Here is a 16,856-nt window from a genome sequence, read left to right as displayed (position 1 = left end):
AGGTCAGGGCTGACGGGACACTGTCATCTTCCCTAGTAGTCCACAGACAGTCTTTCTAGGGGTTGTGTGTGTGGGAAGACCAGGGACCATCTCTTCTCATCCTCACCCACTCTCACAAATACTTTATCGAACAAGCTTTGAGTAGGCCCATCTGCAGAGCCAACTTTAAGTGCAATTTCATGTCTCTGTCACCCCAGTTATTCTTCGCCTACCCGCTAAAGTCTGAAATTCCTTTAGTATGAATCAAATTGACATGGAGCACTTGGCAATGCTTGATTGGAGTAACCATGGGTGACGTTAATTCCCACTAAAATGTAATCACTCAATAAGTGAGGAGAGGATGTGATGATACAGGAAAGCTTCAGATTTGGGAAGACATTGGAGGTGGAGACTAAGAAAGTCTAGGATGGAGAAAGACCTGGGGAGTGAGGTAGGAAAGGACACAAAAGGGCAAGCCTAGAATTGCCAAAGAGAAATGGCTCAGACTTTGGCATTTGGCCAAGGCAGTCCCTAGATTTTTTTTTTTTTAATTCTCATGGGCCAGTATGGGTGTGTCCAATTATTTGGTGTGGCACACGTGCCATGTTGGCAGCTTTACTGGAATATCACCCTTGGATCCCAGAACGCACACCAGCACACTGAACATACCAGGTTTAGAACCAAGGCTCTTTGTTCCTAGAGCATTCAGTAGTCACAGTACCGCTCAGTTAATACCACACTCTGATCTTTGCTGGTCTGGCAAAAGGAAAAATGGGATACTTCTCAGCCACACTGCCTTGGACTCACCCTCAGGATCCGGTTGAAATCCTCCTTGTCCACTCTTAAGAAATGGCAATTATCTTCTCGCAAGACGATAGAAGCAGCTCTTGGGGCATCGTTCACTAGTGCTAACTTGCCAAAGTCATCCCCCTCATGCAGGGTACAGACCACACCCTGGAGGGAGCAGAACATTCAGATGAACAGGATCCCTGAATCTGAGCAGACACCCACTCACCTCATGCCACAAGACCCCCTTTACCCAAAACACTGTATATATAAATGGACTGCGCCAGGGATGCCAAAGGAGAATTGCAGAATTAGATTATAATGTTTTATTTTTCTTTCATTTAGTAATATGGGCTATGGCCTAACTAAAAGGTACACATTTAATGTATTTATTTTAAATTGATACATCTATAAGGAGATGAGCCCCAGAAAGCTCAATTCGAATGAGTATAATAATTTAGATAATCTGTGACTGGAGATGCTGTAATGTCTTTTCTACACCGAGTAACAATGTTGTTGCAGGTTTAATTGTAGCACTTCCATACTTAGAGCCACACTAGTAAATGGAGCATAATAAAGGTTCACAAAGAAAAAGATATATATACCTTGCCATAAATGACTACATTCACTGATCCTTTTAGAATAATGTACCAGGAGGTGCCTTCTTCCCCCTGGTTAAACACTAGACACAAAAACATGAAAAGACTTATGACAAGAATAGAAGCACATCAATATAAATTACCGCTTATCAAATCATCATTTTTAAGTCCCCAGAATTATACATTTACTCCAGAAGGAAAAAAAAAAGTCACTGGCAAATACTTATTCAGGTGGAATGGTATTTCCTTTTCTATAGAACACGAAAGGAACATAGATACCACGCTACTTGCTAGGCTCTAAAAGGTATAGATTTACTATTGAGCCATGTGCCAGCAATCCATTTCTTAAAGCGATAAATACACTTTCCCCCACAGTCCATCAAAACTTATTACGCTATTGAAAATAGTTTTTAGGGGCGCCTGGGTGGCGCAGTCGGTTGAGCGTCCGACTTCAGCCAGGTCACGATCTCGCGGTCCGTGAGTTCGAGCCCCACGCCGGGCTCTGGGCTGATGGCTCAGAGCCTGGAGCCTGTTTCCCATTCTGTGTCTCCCTCTCTCTCTGCCCCTCCCCCGTTCATGCTCTGTCTCTCTCTGTCCCAAAAATAAATAAAAAACGTTGAAAAAAAATTAAAAAAAAAAAAAAGAAAATAGCTTTTAAAAGTAATCTTCACGCTAGTGTGTGAAGTTTGAAAACGTGCAAATCAGCACTACATACTGTTTATGGATACGTGTCTATATGTTACTAAAAAATGAGTTGTGATAACACTCACTGCACATAGGGTAGGAATTACCTTGGGGAGGGAAAGAAAACAATGAGATAAAGGAAGGAACAAGAGGGCTTCGTTTGTATCTATAATTTCATTCTTTAGAAAATATGAAAAGATAGTATCATGTCCGTGTTTGATGAAGATAAAAAAAGGTGCTGGTAATAATCTCTATTTTTTTTGTTGGAAATACTTAAATATTTCTAATAAAATGAAAACAATCAGTAAGTCTGAATGAAAAAAAATGAGAAGTTAAGTCATCAGTGATGATAAAAATTAAAAATCTTAAAGTGAACCATTAAAATGTAAAGAGAAAACATTCTTCCTAAAATTAATATCCATATTAGAAATACCACTATTGATGACTGGAAGTAAAACATTTTGAAATGTAATCTTTATGACACTTTTTGCTTTTACGATTCATGTTCCTGCTTCTTTGACTAACACAGTCTGAAGAAAGAACAAGATTTTCCAAAGAACCTCTCTTGAAAAGTTAACAGGTGTCCATTTAAAAAAGCGTCTTATGTTTCACTCAATTTAAAAAGTGTCAGTTTAAATGGAACGGACGTTTTTCTTTATTGCAGAACTTTGAGAACCTTAGTATGCTCAGGTGTCTTCTGACTCTCCAAGGGAGATTAGAGAAAGTGGCCTTGAGTAGACCAGGAGCCACGTTTACCAAGAAGGATTTTGTAGAACTTGAGGAAAAGGATGGCTTAAACGATTCTGTTCACATTTACTAATATCAAATTGGAACGTCTTGCTTCCAAATGCCCTCACAGAACTAAACAAGTTGGGTTCTGAAGAGATAAGAATATATTAGCCCTGCATTGGTATTTGGGGCAAAGAGTTTCTCTCAGGCTCAGAACTGGTAGAGCAAGTGAGAGAAGAAAAACCAAGCAGGGCGATTTGTCACTCTAACTAGGGATCTGGAGAGACAGACTTGTTCTCTGAAAATCAAATTGAAGTGAAGCTGCGTGAAAAGGTCCTTGTAGGGTCCTTCCTGAAGAGCAGTGACTTCACTGCACCCTCTTTAAATACTGCCTTGAGTCAGCAGGGAGCCAGTGGAGACTCAGGCTGCCAACTGCTACCAAGCTGGTACCAGAAAACCCTAGGGCAGCATAATAACAGGCACATGCTGGGAATAGTCGCGAGGCTCGAGAAACCGAACTGCCACATCATGTCCTTCCAGGTCTGACCTGGCCCCCCAAGAAGGAAAGCATTTGCAGTCAGGTTCCCATGGCATATGCTCTTGAGAAGCTCGCCAGGCACAACGTCCCATTACGTTCACTTACACACGGTTCCTCCTTTGGCATGAGACTCAAAAATGAGAACACCTGCTAACTCTCGTTTCACCTAGAAGAAAAAGAGAAAGAATTGGGAAAGGCCAGATTGGGGGGTGAGGTGGGACTTGTTCTCCTGAGCAGTGCTGAATGTACCCTTCTGTTCACACAGCCATTTCCCACTTCGCTAGCTGCTAGTCTCATCTAGAACCACTTTCACCAAATTTGCCACTAGATTCACTTATTTTTGGGAGAGCATAAGCAGGGGAGGGGCAGAGAGAGGGGGACAGAGGAGCCAAAGCAGGCTCTGCACTGATAGGCTGACAGCTTGATGCGGGGCTCAAACTCATCAACCATGAGATCATGACCTAAGCTGAAGTCGGACGCTCAACTGACTGAGCCACCCAGGTGCCCCTACCACTAGATTAGTAAGGCTCTGACAAAAGCTATCTTATAAGCTAATTCATTCAAAACAGTCTCCCCAGAAACCATTTAAAACGTGGCTTCACATGTATGAACTAGCTAATTTCTCTGCCAGTCTTCCATCTTGGGTGAGAATATCATCGGACCCTGCTGCTATGAGAGGCTCTTCCTTGCATCACACATACTACATCACCACACACACACTGGAAAATTCAAATGAAACTTCAATGTGCAGGCAGATTTATATTCCTACATAGCTAATTGTTTTAAAATCCTAAATTATGGTTGCAAATCTTGGCTCTAATTCCCTAAGAACAAAGTGACCTCAGAATTTCCCCCAGTGCCTGGGTACCTGGGGTGTGAGCTAGAGGAGGAGACTCCCCATAGTCCTTTCAATTCCACCACTCTGAGCAAGTCACAGCAGGGGCGTGCTGGGGACCTGGAGTGCAGGCAGGGAAAAGGAGTCTCCCCTCATTTCTGTCTACAGCATGAGCTCATGATACCTACAAGGTGCAGGGGCACCCCAGCTGAGGCGCCCAGGCACTAGACCTATCCCCACCTCCCACGGACAGAGTGAGGATGACAAGGGCAGTGGTATGTGGGAAGGGTGGCTGGGCTAGACTACACCCCTGAATGCCCTATGTAGGTAGGTGAGCAAGCTTCTGGACCCACAGTAGTGCAGCAGGAGAAGGATGGGAAGGCAGCTCCATCTGAGTTGAAGGGGGAGGGTTTGGAGCCCTTCTGCTTGGAGCTGTGGCAAGTGCCTCATTGCTCTCGGCAGAGACCTGACCTCTGCCCCCAGAGAAAGGACCACAGACATTGCTACCATGCATGTGGTAGCATAATGCCAGCAAGTAAGCTGGAAATGATAGGCAAATTAGGTATGTAGATATTGCTGAGGGGCCTCAGAATATGATCTGTGAATATTGAAACAACTTCTATTTACTATTATTATTGAATTATTAACATATAGGAGACTTGTGCTACCTGGAAAACACATTCCTATATTTCTTCTACAGGAGGATGTATTTCTGTCCCTATTCAGAGCCAAATTTCTGTCCACTGCCTTCCTAAATAACTTCATCACATAAAAGTTCAGAGTCAGACATAGCCATTGAGCCATTTTTCACTAATGGGCCCTGCTACTGTGTCCTAACATATCTGAGGCAATGTTTCCTTGAACCTTCTGCTTCCTTCTCCATAGGGCAGCAAACCTGGGCAAAGCCGGCCCTGTGGGCCAAGACAGGCCATCTTGATTTTTCTCCTTCCTCTATATTTCATGGAAGGGTCTCAGAGTTCCCCTTAAGGTCTGGATCTCTTGTCAAAGTGTACAGATTCCAAGATTCAGGTTTTGAAGAATGAAGTACATTTTCCAGTCTTACTCACTCGCTCATACTGCTTCAGGGTTTAGGGCACATGAACAACTACTAACAACATGGTAGCATTTGATCCCATTTGGGGACTATTCTTGAGTGTAACTTCCTTTATGTCTCATGAGAGAGAGTAGGCATGATTTATGACGAATTAAGGCATTCCTTCACCACCACCCCCATGCCAAAATACACTCCTTCATTGCTAATAGTGCATTCAACACCTCCCCCTCCCGAGCATGCTCAACAAGGAGACGACCTACTGTTGTAGAAAGATGGGATAAGGCCTTAATGTGAATGAGCTCTTCATAGATAATCTCTAGGTCATCCACGGTCCTCTGGCCAGGTCTACAAAGAAAAAAGTAAGAAGAAAACAAAGAAAAAAAAGTTATCACAAAAGCTTGAGATATAGAAATGGATTCAGTAATGTGTTTAGGGATTTCCTAGGAGAAATCTCTATGAAAAGACTTTGACAGAAGAAAAGATCCTGCCATTAGAACCCCTAAAGGGATTTCTGAATTGAATGTGTTCCTTGATGGAAGAATGTGCATAGTCCTCTTCCCTTCCAATCTGAGGGAGGAACATCTCCACTCACATTGTAGTTGGCTAACTTATCTCTCACTCTGTAGATGATTGCTCTAAAAAATTGCTTGTCATTACCATCAGAATCAGTAACTGCAAAACTTGTCTTTTAACGCAACTAGGAACAATTGATTTCATTAGCTGGATGACTGATCCAAATTCCTTGGGATCCTGTGTGATGTCTTAGCCTAACAGAATAATGCTGCTGTTACTATTGTTTCGGATGATGTAATATGTTTCTAGACAGGACTCAAATAGAGGATTAATGTAGACTCAACATTTTCTTACTTATCCCTGAAAAAGTGAGGGCATGAGATGAGCAGAAAGCAAACAGCAGTGTCTAGGATTAGTACTAAAGGGAAAGAAGGAAGGTACACACTCTCATTTCCCCAAATCTGTTCCATGGATGACAGCTCTTTCGTGAGATGTCAATCAGTGTATGGGTTTTTTTTTCTATAAATTATTTTTTTTTATATAAATTGTTTTAAACTAGTATCCAACAGCCTGCCTTTGAGGATAGAATATGGAAGTGTTATGGACGTTTTGGCATGGGAGGACTGAGTGGATTCCTAACCATCTTTAATGTGTGTGACTATTCTGGAATCACTAGTAGTGTTCAATTACACACCAATGATAATCAATACGATTGATCAGTAATTTGGGTGTTCTATTGCTCCCTGCAATATAAGGAACCCTGGCTAATGTGTTTTTGAAACTTCAAAACAAACAAAGGGGTGATCAAATCTCAAAGAGCTATGTGGAAGGACAGGCAGCTTTTACTTTCCACTAACTGTTGCAATCATGTATGTTACCTATTCTGTAACCATCAGTCTGTTTTCTGTATTTTGTCCTGAAATTCCAACAATTTATGATATTACTCAATGTTACTGTATGTTAAACATTTAAACCTTAATGAGCTACTGATGGTATTTCATCCTTAATTGCATTACATTTTAAAAAGTGTTCCTTGGTCGGATAAATTTGGGTGTGTTGGAGTACGGAACACAGCACTGGATTTTGAGTATGCAGGTCAAGTTTTAACCTCAGTGCAACCACTCAGCAGCTATGCGGCATCAGTCTCAGTCTCATCTGCAAACTGAGGACGATACCTTCCTGAGAGAGACGCGAGGGCCAAGGAAGTAGCGAATGTGAAGGTGTTTGCGTATTTAAGTGGGAAAAAAATAGCAAAGTAATTTTCAAAGCTCAAACCCTTGTTTAAGAAGTTTTAAACAGGGGCACCTGGGTGGCTCAGTCAGTTAAGTGTCTGACTTCAGCTCAGGTCATGATCTCACGGTTGGTGGGTTCGAGCCCTGCATTGGGCTCTCAGCTGACAGCTCAGAGCCTGGAGCCTGCTTTGGATTCTGTGTCTCCTTCTCTCTCTATTCCTCCCCCACTCACGCTCTGTCTCTCTCTCAGAAATGACCATTAAAAAAAATTAAAAAAAAATAAGGTAAACAAACAGATAAAGTATATATACTATCACAGATAAAGTATAACATGTGGGCCAGCAAATTACATCTAAAACTAAGTCATTGGATAAGCAGTTTGAGCAATCAAAACTGAATTGTGAATATCCTGAAATAGTTGATTGGGTTAAATAATTTTGCTGCCATATTATATATCATGTAGGGAGTTGATTGAGTGGGACTAACTGGAGGAAGAAAGCTCTATGCATACCTTGCACATTACCTTCTCAAGGGCAGCTTTGATGCGAACAAAAGAATATGGTATCTTTCTCTTGTAGCATCAACAGAGGATGTTTCCTAATCCTGACTATTCAAAGGGACACGTACTAAATCCGTGACCCAGGGGGATGCCAGCCAGCTTTACCTCCTGTGAAGGATCACCACTGAAGGACACAGCTGTGCACCAATCCAGTGCTTCAGGGCAGATCTCAGACAGTATGGGACCCAAAGATACCAAAGAAAAAACTATGGCCATGGGGGCTCTAAAGGAGCCAGCCCTTCTTAGTAAGGGGCCTAATCTACTACTTGACTTAGACATGGGGATTTTGAAACTGGGACCCTTGGAGATTTAAAAGTCAATTGAATCACCCCAGCTGATCTACCACGATAGAGGCAGCTAATGTGAAAGTCTCAGGTAGGCCTAATAGGATTATGGCTCTTCAGCATGAGGAGCGGCCCTGCTGTTCCTACTACTTGACATCAGCTGCAAATAGCATGGACCCTCCTAGAAGCTTGGCTAAAAGGGAAAACAGTTGCCAAGTCTCATTCTCACCTCCATGGGGAGGAAGAAAACTCAGCTGGGAAAAGAAAAGGTTAGAATTTATCTCTAAAAATCTTGACAGATTCAAAGTTGGAAATCCATTCATTGTGGAAATCCAAATCAATGTGAAATCCATTCTGATCAACTCTTATGGCATTAGAATCTATAAATCCTATTATATTAAAACTGATTGTGTATGCCAACTATACTTTGATAAAAAATAAAATGAAGGGGCTCCTGGGCTCAGTCGTTTGAGCGTCTGACTCTTGACTTTGGGTCACGTCATGATCCCAGGGTTGTGGGATCGAGCCCTATGTCTTAGGATTCTTTCTCTCCCTCCACCCCTCTCTCCCGTTCATGTTCTCTAAGATGAAAAAAAAAAAAAAGAAAATGATTATATTTCATCCAAGAGTTAAAACATATAATGAAGAGCTGTCCAGTCCTCAATGCAGCATATTGCAAATTTGACGCAGTGGTTCAAGGTTGCCCTGTGAGTCACGCTAGGTCATCTTAGGACCTGCATCTGAGTGTGGGAGAGGAGAAGTGAAGACAGTGACTCTGAAGAATTTCTGAAATCTCTTCACCGCCCTGCTGCCCCACACAACTGAGCACTGCCTGGAGCTCCACTTACCCCTTTCCCTCCCCGCCACTTACCACCCCCCTCCCCCCCACCCCCCATATTTCCCAGTGTCTTCTCTGGTCTGTTATTCTTTTGTTTACTGCCATTAGCTCTGTGCTCAGTGTGTTCTACCTTCTCTCCCTGGGGAAAAAGACAAAAAACCCCACCTTTCATCTATGTAATGCTGACACCTAAATCTTTATCTCCAAACAGACTTCGTTCCTGAGCTCCCAGAGTTTTCTGGCCACCTCCATCTCCTCCTAGATAAGCCATAGGCACTACAAGTGCTCCCTCATCATCACACAAGGATCTGTGAAGCCAGATCTCAATCTGCCACATCTTCCAGACACATTCATCTCCCCTCTCTTCACACCTTACCTCATGGCTCTGCTCTCTGCTCCAGCCATACCAGACATCTCTGTATCCCTCCAAAATGCTAGGCTTTCTCGTGTCTCCAAGACTTTCCACATGCTCTTTTCTTTGCTATATCTTTTTCTGCTGTAAGCCCAACTCAGATGTCATCTCTCCCAGCTAAAATTGGTTGTTCAACCCTTATTCTTCCATGGCACATGGTCCTGCTGCTGTGGTGATTACAACATACTGTGAAGAATGCTCTTTGTTTAAATATCCATAACTCTAGTCTGCTCTTCTCAAGAGAAGCAGCATCTGGTAGTGCAAAGGGCACTGGATTGGAAGCAGAAACTGGACTGGAGATCTAAATCAGGAACTTCCTAGGTATGTGATTGGTGTAATGCCTTGTTTCTGCATCTGTAAAATGGGAATAATTAATACGATTGTCATAAAGATCACAGGAGTTAATATAAGCAAAGTATTGATATATTGGAAATAGAGCACAAGTGCAGGATGGCATTATCACCAGGGTGGATGTTCAATATGAATGAAGACACACGTTCCTACAATTCATGCTGAACTGAGGGTCTACCCAAGGGAGAAGGCAGCAGTATTATGGACCAGTTCTTGTTCTGTGCCCAAGGGAAATGGGGGCTTATGCTCTGGCATCCTTCCTATCAAAGGTCAAGTAAGATGACATGCCCATGACACAACTCACTTTTGATATGGCACACGTTTGTGTCATGGCAAATAGTTCATCAATAATGAAGGAAGGAGATAGGGTGAAAATATTGAACCTCATCTCTTACTCCAAATCCCATAAAATGATAGAAAAGACATATTTTCTATAGGATTATAGATTTTATTCATCCAGCTGTGAGGAAGAAATTACCACGTTAGACCAGCTGAAGTCACTCAGTAGAACTAAATCATCAAGATCAGTGGCAGCTTGGACAGAGGTGACCACCCAAGACCAAGTAGCACCTGTGGGGCTCAGCCCTTTTATGGCCTTATTTTTATCTACCATGCTAACGATCTGATTGGAAAGGTATTTTATACAATTTTTAAATGTTCATTTTTGAGAGAGAATGAGAGAGAGCATGGGCAGGAGGGGGGTAGAAAGAGAGGGAGACAGAATCCCAAGCAGGCTCCGCACCAGCAGCGCAAAGCCTGATGCAGGTCTTGAACCCACAAACTGTGAGATCATGACCTGAGCCGAAGTCAGATGCTCAACCGACTGAGCCACCAGGCACCCCTGGAAAGGTATTTTAAAATCCAAAACAGCACTGAAAACAAACAAGCATCACCATCACCACAAACCACATAATAGTACTATGGGCAGACAGAGTTTTAGGAATTCTTGGGTGACAGAGAACAGATAGGGATAAAACGTGTGAGAAATGACTGGAAGGGGCCACAGCTCAATATTCACAGAAAACCACCACAGGAGGAAGACAGCAGATGAGATAAGGGCAGGACAGGGTCAGAGTGGTTCATCAAAAGACTGCTTCTTTCGGGTCAGTGGCCTCTTTTCCCAGGCCCCACAGTGAGCAGTGGGCAGTGGCAGAGTTTACTGCCAGGTTAAACCTTGAGACCTGCTCTCTAAAACATGCCCGGGGAGAAGCCTGAGAGAGAAGCCCTGGGCCCTCCTGCCGGACACAGAGGAGGAAAAGGAGTAGCAGCTCTCCCAGGAGCAAAATACCCAGACAGGCCCCATTCCTGGGAATCCTCCTTAGTTTGGCAACAAGTGGGAGGAAGAGGGGTGGCTTCAGCTTGCCTGCTCCCCCACGTGCCTCTCACAAAGCAAAGCCTGCCAGGAAACATGGCCTCCGCTGCCTTCAGGGGCAGCTCTGATGGGGATGCAGACCACACCTACACAGAAATCCATGTGGCGGCTTATTCTACCCCCTGGTTCCCCATTCAGCAAAAGCCACTCCGGAGAAGTAAACACTTCCCTGGGGACTTGCTGGGTGCTGTGGAGAAACCCATGGCAGCTGTTTGAAACAGGATGGAACAAAGCTTAAAAACAGTTTAGTCTCCGAGTCCTAAATAACATTCAAAATGAAAGGAAAAAAAAGAAAAGAAAGCTACAATCCTGTGGTCTAAAGCGGTCAATGTAATCACGGGGCAGGCCACAGTTATTTGGCAATCCACCCAGGTAGCAGTGAACTTTTTGGTTCTGTTTACAGCCAATGTTTTAATGAGGTGAGAGAAGCTAGGACTGCAAGGTGTGAGGGGACTTACTCTAAAAAATGAGTGTATTCAGTCAACAAAGCAATAAAAGCATTTGTGAGAGGTTTGCCACAAGCAAACTCACTGATGTTTCAGGGGGCCTTGACTTGTCGCTAGGACTGAAAGTTGAGGGAAGTCCCAGGGAGGAGGTCAGATGGAGCACGGGCGGCCAGCCTATGCCCACGAAGGTGGATCACAATCCGAGCCCCTCTCCTATCCCAGGTGGATCTTCGGGATTGTGGCAGCGATGACGGAAAGGCAGCCCAGCCTCTCCCAAGGCCGCCAGCTCGGAGCTGCTGTGCCATCTAGTGTCTCAGAGAAGATTCCCCTCTCTACTCAATCTTGATCTGCAGCTTTCCCCAACCCCCTCGCCAAAGGGCACCTGATAACAACTAAAAGTGAGCCTTCCCCACCACAATCACTGAACAAAGTCACATTTTAAAAGCGGGTTTCTCATGGCAAACAGTGGCATTAAGCACCTCTCACGCTTTGGTCTTTACGGGGGTGACAGGGAAAAAATGGAGAAGAGGTCCTGCAAATCAGACCCCAGCCTGTTCAAACAGTAATGAAAGGGTCCCAAGGACTGAAGGCAATTTGGCTTTCAAGAGTCAAGGGAACACTGTGCCCCAAGCGGGAGGAGGGAACCCCATGCACCTTCACAGAGTAACCTATGAGGCTGGGGAAGTGAATTGACTCTCTGGCTGCTCTGAGTGGCAGCCGGTGAATGTACCTGGTCTTTACTTGTCCTTCTCCAGATGTCACAGGGAGAGATATTAGGCATCCCTGCTTCTTTACAAATCTGCGTGGTGCCACATTGATGTGGATTTGTCGGATCCTGCTGTGGAAAGGCCTAGTTTCTGCAGGGGATGCATTCTGGCAGCAATGTCTAGTTACAGACAAGATAATAAACGGGGATGGATGGAGAAGCAGTTTATACATTAAAGGATGGGAGGGCTCAGGTGATATTGGAAGCTGCTGGTAAATACAGTTTTATCAAGGAATTTATCAAGGTCAGAGACTGAGCTCCTCAGTTATTGGAACGTGGATAAAATGAGGGATTCGTCCAGACACCAAGCAGCACGTGGGCATGGCCAGTGGTAAAATATGCAGGTGAGAGAATAAATAAGCCATTCTTCTAGACCTGTCGTCTAGTAGACCTATTCTCTGGTGCATGGGAAAAATACCCAGAAAAGTCAATGTTATAAATATCTAGTAAGCCATGGTCATGCTTCAAAATAAAGGAAATGCTTTATTATTTTTTTTCTGAGGGGTGGGGGTACGAATGCTTTATTTTTCTTGCAACACTCCACCTCATCCCACCTCACTGTCCTGCTTATAAGTCATTTCTCAAACGTGGTCATTTTCCAACACCCTTAAGATTGTGAGAGCTCACCTCTTTCCGCTTCCCTTAAAGGATGTTTGGTTTTATTTCCCACCCTCTTGTGTAATAAACCAACAAAACGTGTTTCTTTTCTTTACCTCCCAGGATCCTTGCTTCTTAAGAGTTACATCTTCCATGTTAGAGATATTCCAGGAACCTGGTGACTGGACTTTTGCAGCGTCCTGTCCAGATCTCTCTGCTCACTTCTCTGCCACACCACCACCCCTTCGCCTTATCTTTAACCCAGAAAAGAACATTTTAGGTTTATCGGATGCAATTAGGCATTTTTTAGTTCTGATAGCAAAGCCTGTACATCCCTATGTACATTCTTTCCTTTATTTGTGAGGTTAGAAATGAACATTGTCCACCATTGCAGTAAAGGGCAGATGCTTTATGAATATTTGTGAGAAATGAAGTCACCCTCATCAGGACATGGGTAAGGAGCCATAATTAAGGCCCCTGAGTGCTAAGTGTTTTTAGGACAAAGTAATTTAAGGTTTTTCATGTTTAGAAATTGAATATGCCCAACATACTTCCAGCAAAAGTGGTTACTATGGGGACACACTAGAAGTTTAATATTAAACCTTTTAAAAGGTGCAAGTACAAATATTTTCCTGCAAAACATCTAAGCAGCAAGTTGAGAAAACAACAAATTTAGATGGCATCAGAGAGTATAGCTACCTGCCTTCGTGTATGATGCATATAGATAATCAGATAGAAAATGCAAACAGTTTTTGAGGAGGTGCTATGTACACACATTATTACTTTTTCCTTGCAAAAATTCATTCTTACTTTTTTTTCTTTTTGCAAAAATTAATTCTTAATCAGGGACAGATGGACTACCTATATTTCTTTGGATTTCACTTCTTATTTAATAAACACACTAGAGAGGGTGAAGTTGCAACCTAATAGAGAAGACTGAATATTCTCCTTAAAAAAAAAAAACAGAATGAAATTGGCTTTGGAGTAAGCAGACATGGACTCGGATCCTGGTTCAGCCACACATACTTCCATGTGATGTCAAGGAAAGCACTTGACATCTACTAAACTCAATTTCTTCAAATGTAAATCGTGGATAATAACATAAGTCCTACTCATTCCATAGAGTGGTTTTGAGGTTCAAGGACATAATGTATATAAGGTCACTATGTAAACTATACAGTGTGATTCATACATTAATTATTAAGTTTTGTTTGTAATTCCGGCCAGTGGGTTGATGTGAATATTTTTCTAAGTAGATGACAACGCTTGTACTCCACTCAGGTCCATGAGGTCGTAATTGAGTAAGATGAGATTAGTCTGTCATAATTATTATATTTTTTTAAGATTATTTATTTATTTTGACAGAGAGAGACAGAGAGAGAGAGCACGCATAAGCAGGGGAGGGGCAGAGAGAAGGAGAGATAGAATCGGAAGCAGTCTCTGCGTGGTCAGTGCAGAGCCCGATGCGGGGCTCGAACTCACAAACTGTGACATCATGACTGAGCCAAGATCAAGAGTCGGATGCTTAACCGACTGAGCCACCCAGGCGCCCCTGTAATTATTATTTTTAAATCAAATACCCATGACGTCTTTCCTTACCAATGCTCTAAGAATAAACCCAGCAGGCCATTTTGAATCCTGTTTGGCTTGGGAAAGGTGATAGGCCACAGTAAAGAATACAGACTCCAGAGTCAGACAGACCTGCACCGGATCCTGAGTCCAACACTTTTGGGATAAACACAGGCAGGTGATTTAACCTATGCCTGTTTCCTAATCCATAAGATGGGGATGGTATTAATAACTACCTCACAGTTCTGTTGCAAGAACTGAATGAGATAATTGTTGAGCATAGTGCCTAGCATAGGTAAGCTCAATAAGTGTTGGCTGTGATTAAATATAATCGTATTTGTTTTTCCCTTTACAATCTCCTTGTGAAGCTGGGAGAGGGCAAGCCGGTATTACTAAACTCACTTTATAGTTTAAGAGATTTGTCATCTGGAGATGTTGGGTTCTTATTAGTGATTTGGTAAGATGAGAATCCAAGGCTCTGGAGCCCAGTCTTGCTTTCACTTTATTTGGCAGTTTCTTGGGTCAAATGCATGTATCTCAAATGCTGTCATTAAATTCTCAAAAAATAATTAATTTTAACCTCACAGAACTCAATATCTTGCATTGTGTCTTTAGTCTCAGCATTCTCTACAGACAGCAGAGAAACCTGCCGATTGCAAAGCGGACCATCCACACCTCTCTTTAATGTTCTTCAATGGTGCCCCAAATGTCTATAAAATAATAGCCAGTGCATACAGAGTGCATAGCTGACCCCCCTCAATTAGATCTGGGCCTACCTCCCCAGCCACATTTACTAGCACTCTTGGTCTGGGCATTCATTCACTCTGAAACAGCTTATTGTTCCCTGCTGGAACTTTCCTGACATCTTTCTGGCCCCAATCCCACCTCTGCACTCCTGTCAGGCTGTTTTCTTTCTTTGTTCTGGCAAGAAGAACACTAAAATATTATTTTTGCTGCTGTTATGAAAGGGCTTGAGAATGAATTTAAACATCCAACAAGGACTAACTGAATGTATTAGAGACATTCAGAGGATAGCCTATTATATACCTCTTAAAAATCCCATCCTTGAAGAACATTTAAGGTTAAGAGAAAAAACCCACAATATATGGCCCTTTGTAGCAACGTGGATGGAACTGGAGAGTGTGATGCTAAGTGAAATAAGCCATACAGAGAAAGACAGATACCATATGTTTTCGCTCTTATGTGGATCCTGAGAAACTTAACAGGAACCCATGGGGGAGGGGAAGGAAAAAAAAATAAAGAGAGGTTAGAGTGGGAGAGAGCCAAAGCATAAGAGACTCCTAAAAACTGAGAACAAACTGAGGGTTGATGGGGGGTGGGAGGGAGGAGAGGGTAGGTGATAGGCATTGAAGAGGGCATCTTTTGGGATGAGCACTGGGTGTTGTATGGAAACTAATTTGACAATAAATTTCATATATTGAAAAAAACCCCACAATATATTACTAAGTGTAAAAAGTTAGGAATTTAAAAATAATAAGAAGGACAGGCACCAAAATGTTAACAATTATCTCTGGGAGATGTAATTGCAGGTGTTATTTATTTTTCTTTAGCTCTTTTCAGTAGTTTCCAAATTTTCTACAATGAACATATTGACTTTAACAATAGAAAGTCAGTAAAATCTTATAATGAACCCTACACTGTAAATGGGCAGCTGTATCCATCTTCTTCTCTCCCAAATCTGAATCTCAATGGCAGTGATCCAATGGCTGGTTTCATGTAAGCATGAGGGATAAGTAGTAAATTGTCTTTAGAGAGGAGAGGCAATAAACCCAAACCTAAGAAATGGACCTCTTAATGCCATCATTTCTTCTGGTAAATTCTATAAGCTTTCATTTAGGGCACAGCAATCTTTCCAGAAAAAACAAACAAACAAAAACAACAACAAGAAACCAAAAACAAACAAAAACAAAAACAAAACAAAACAAAAAAGGCAAAGTTTTGTCATGCAGTGAAAGAAAAGATTCACAGTGAATTTCTTATTTCATAGAGATTAGGATCTTTAAGTCATGTTTCTCTCTTTTTTTTTTCATATTTCTCTTTTCATCTGATTTGCATTTGAGGATGAATTTCATAACTTTGAACATTTCTTAGCACATCCCAACAGAAATCAAAACCCTAGGAACCACTGACTTTAGGCTTGCTAATCTGGGTTCCCCTGAGGAAGCAACTTTCCCTATAATTATCAGGATTTCAAATTTCACACCCTCAAAAACAGCTTGGACAGAATAAGACCCTATTAAAAGAGGCTCTACTAATTTAGAAAGAAATACATAGCCTCTCATATGCCCTCTAGAGCAAATGTGTGGAACAGCAGGTGGGAGCTATCTTAATGCAGCCAACTAACACCCCCATTCCCACCTGGTATTTTCTCCTATCATTTGATCATCTGAATTGTTTCCTTTTAAACTTATGCCCCATAGCATATGTTAGAAAATATGAGTTTATCATATGAAATAAATGAACTCAAGTTTCTGGCTTATTGGGAAGATTCCAGAATCTGCCAAGAATTCTTTTTGTTGATTCTCTTTCCCTTAGCTATGTATATTTTACATGTTTATATATTAAACATATATATATATATATATTTATGTATATATATGTATATATATACATATATGTTATGTATATATATGTATTTGTATATTATATATATATGTAAATATATATATGTAAGTATATATATATATTTTTT

The 16,856-nt window shown here is 42.1% G+C and overlaps 1 protein-coding gene across 13 annotated transcripts in view; it reads right to left on the bottom strand.

The window, feature by feature from the left end:
- The window catches only part of RAPGEF4 (Rap guanine nucleotide exchange factor 4), a 286,855-nt gene that overhangs the window by 62,334 nt on the left and 207,665 nt on the right, over positions 1 to 16,856 (bottom strand). For all 13 annotated transcript variants that reach the window (XR_008295437.1, XM_027055477.2, XM_027055478.2 and 10 more), the window contains 4 exons: positions 5,465 to 5,549; positions 3,421 to 3,481; positions 1,371 to 1,447; positions 787 to 933 (listed from right to left, as the gene is read on the bottom strand). Coding sequence is in view for 12 of the 13 variants with exons in the window: in XM_027055477.2 (XP_026911278.1) it covers positions 787 to 933; positions 1,371 to 1,447; positions 3,421 to 3,481; positions 5,465 to 5,549 (370 nt within the window). In the remaining variant the exon portion in view is untranslated. The remainder of the gene's footprint in view (positions 1 to 786; positions 934 to 1,370; positions 1,448 to 3,420; positions 3,482 to 5,464; positions 5,550 to 16,856) is intronic.

The sequence above is a fragment of the Acinonyx jubatus genome, chromosome C1, assembly GCF_027475565.1.
Source record: "Acinonyx jubatus isolate Ajub_Pintada_27869175 chromosome C1, VMU_Ajub_asm_v1.0, whole genome shotgun sequence".
NCBI classification, from domain to species: Eukaryota; Metazoa; Chordata; class Mammalia; order Carnivora; family Felidae; genus Acinonyx; species Acinonyx jubatus.
This window is presented reverse-complemented; position numbering and strand designations above follow the sequence as displayed.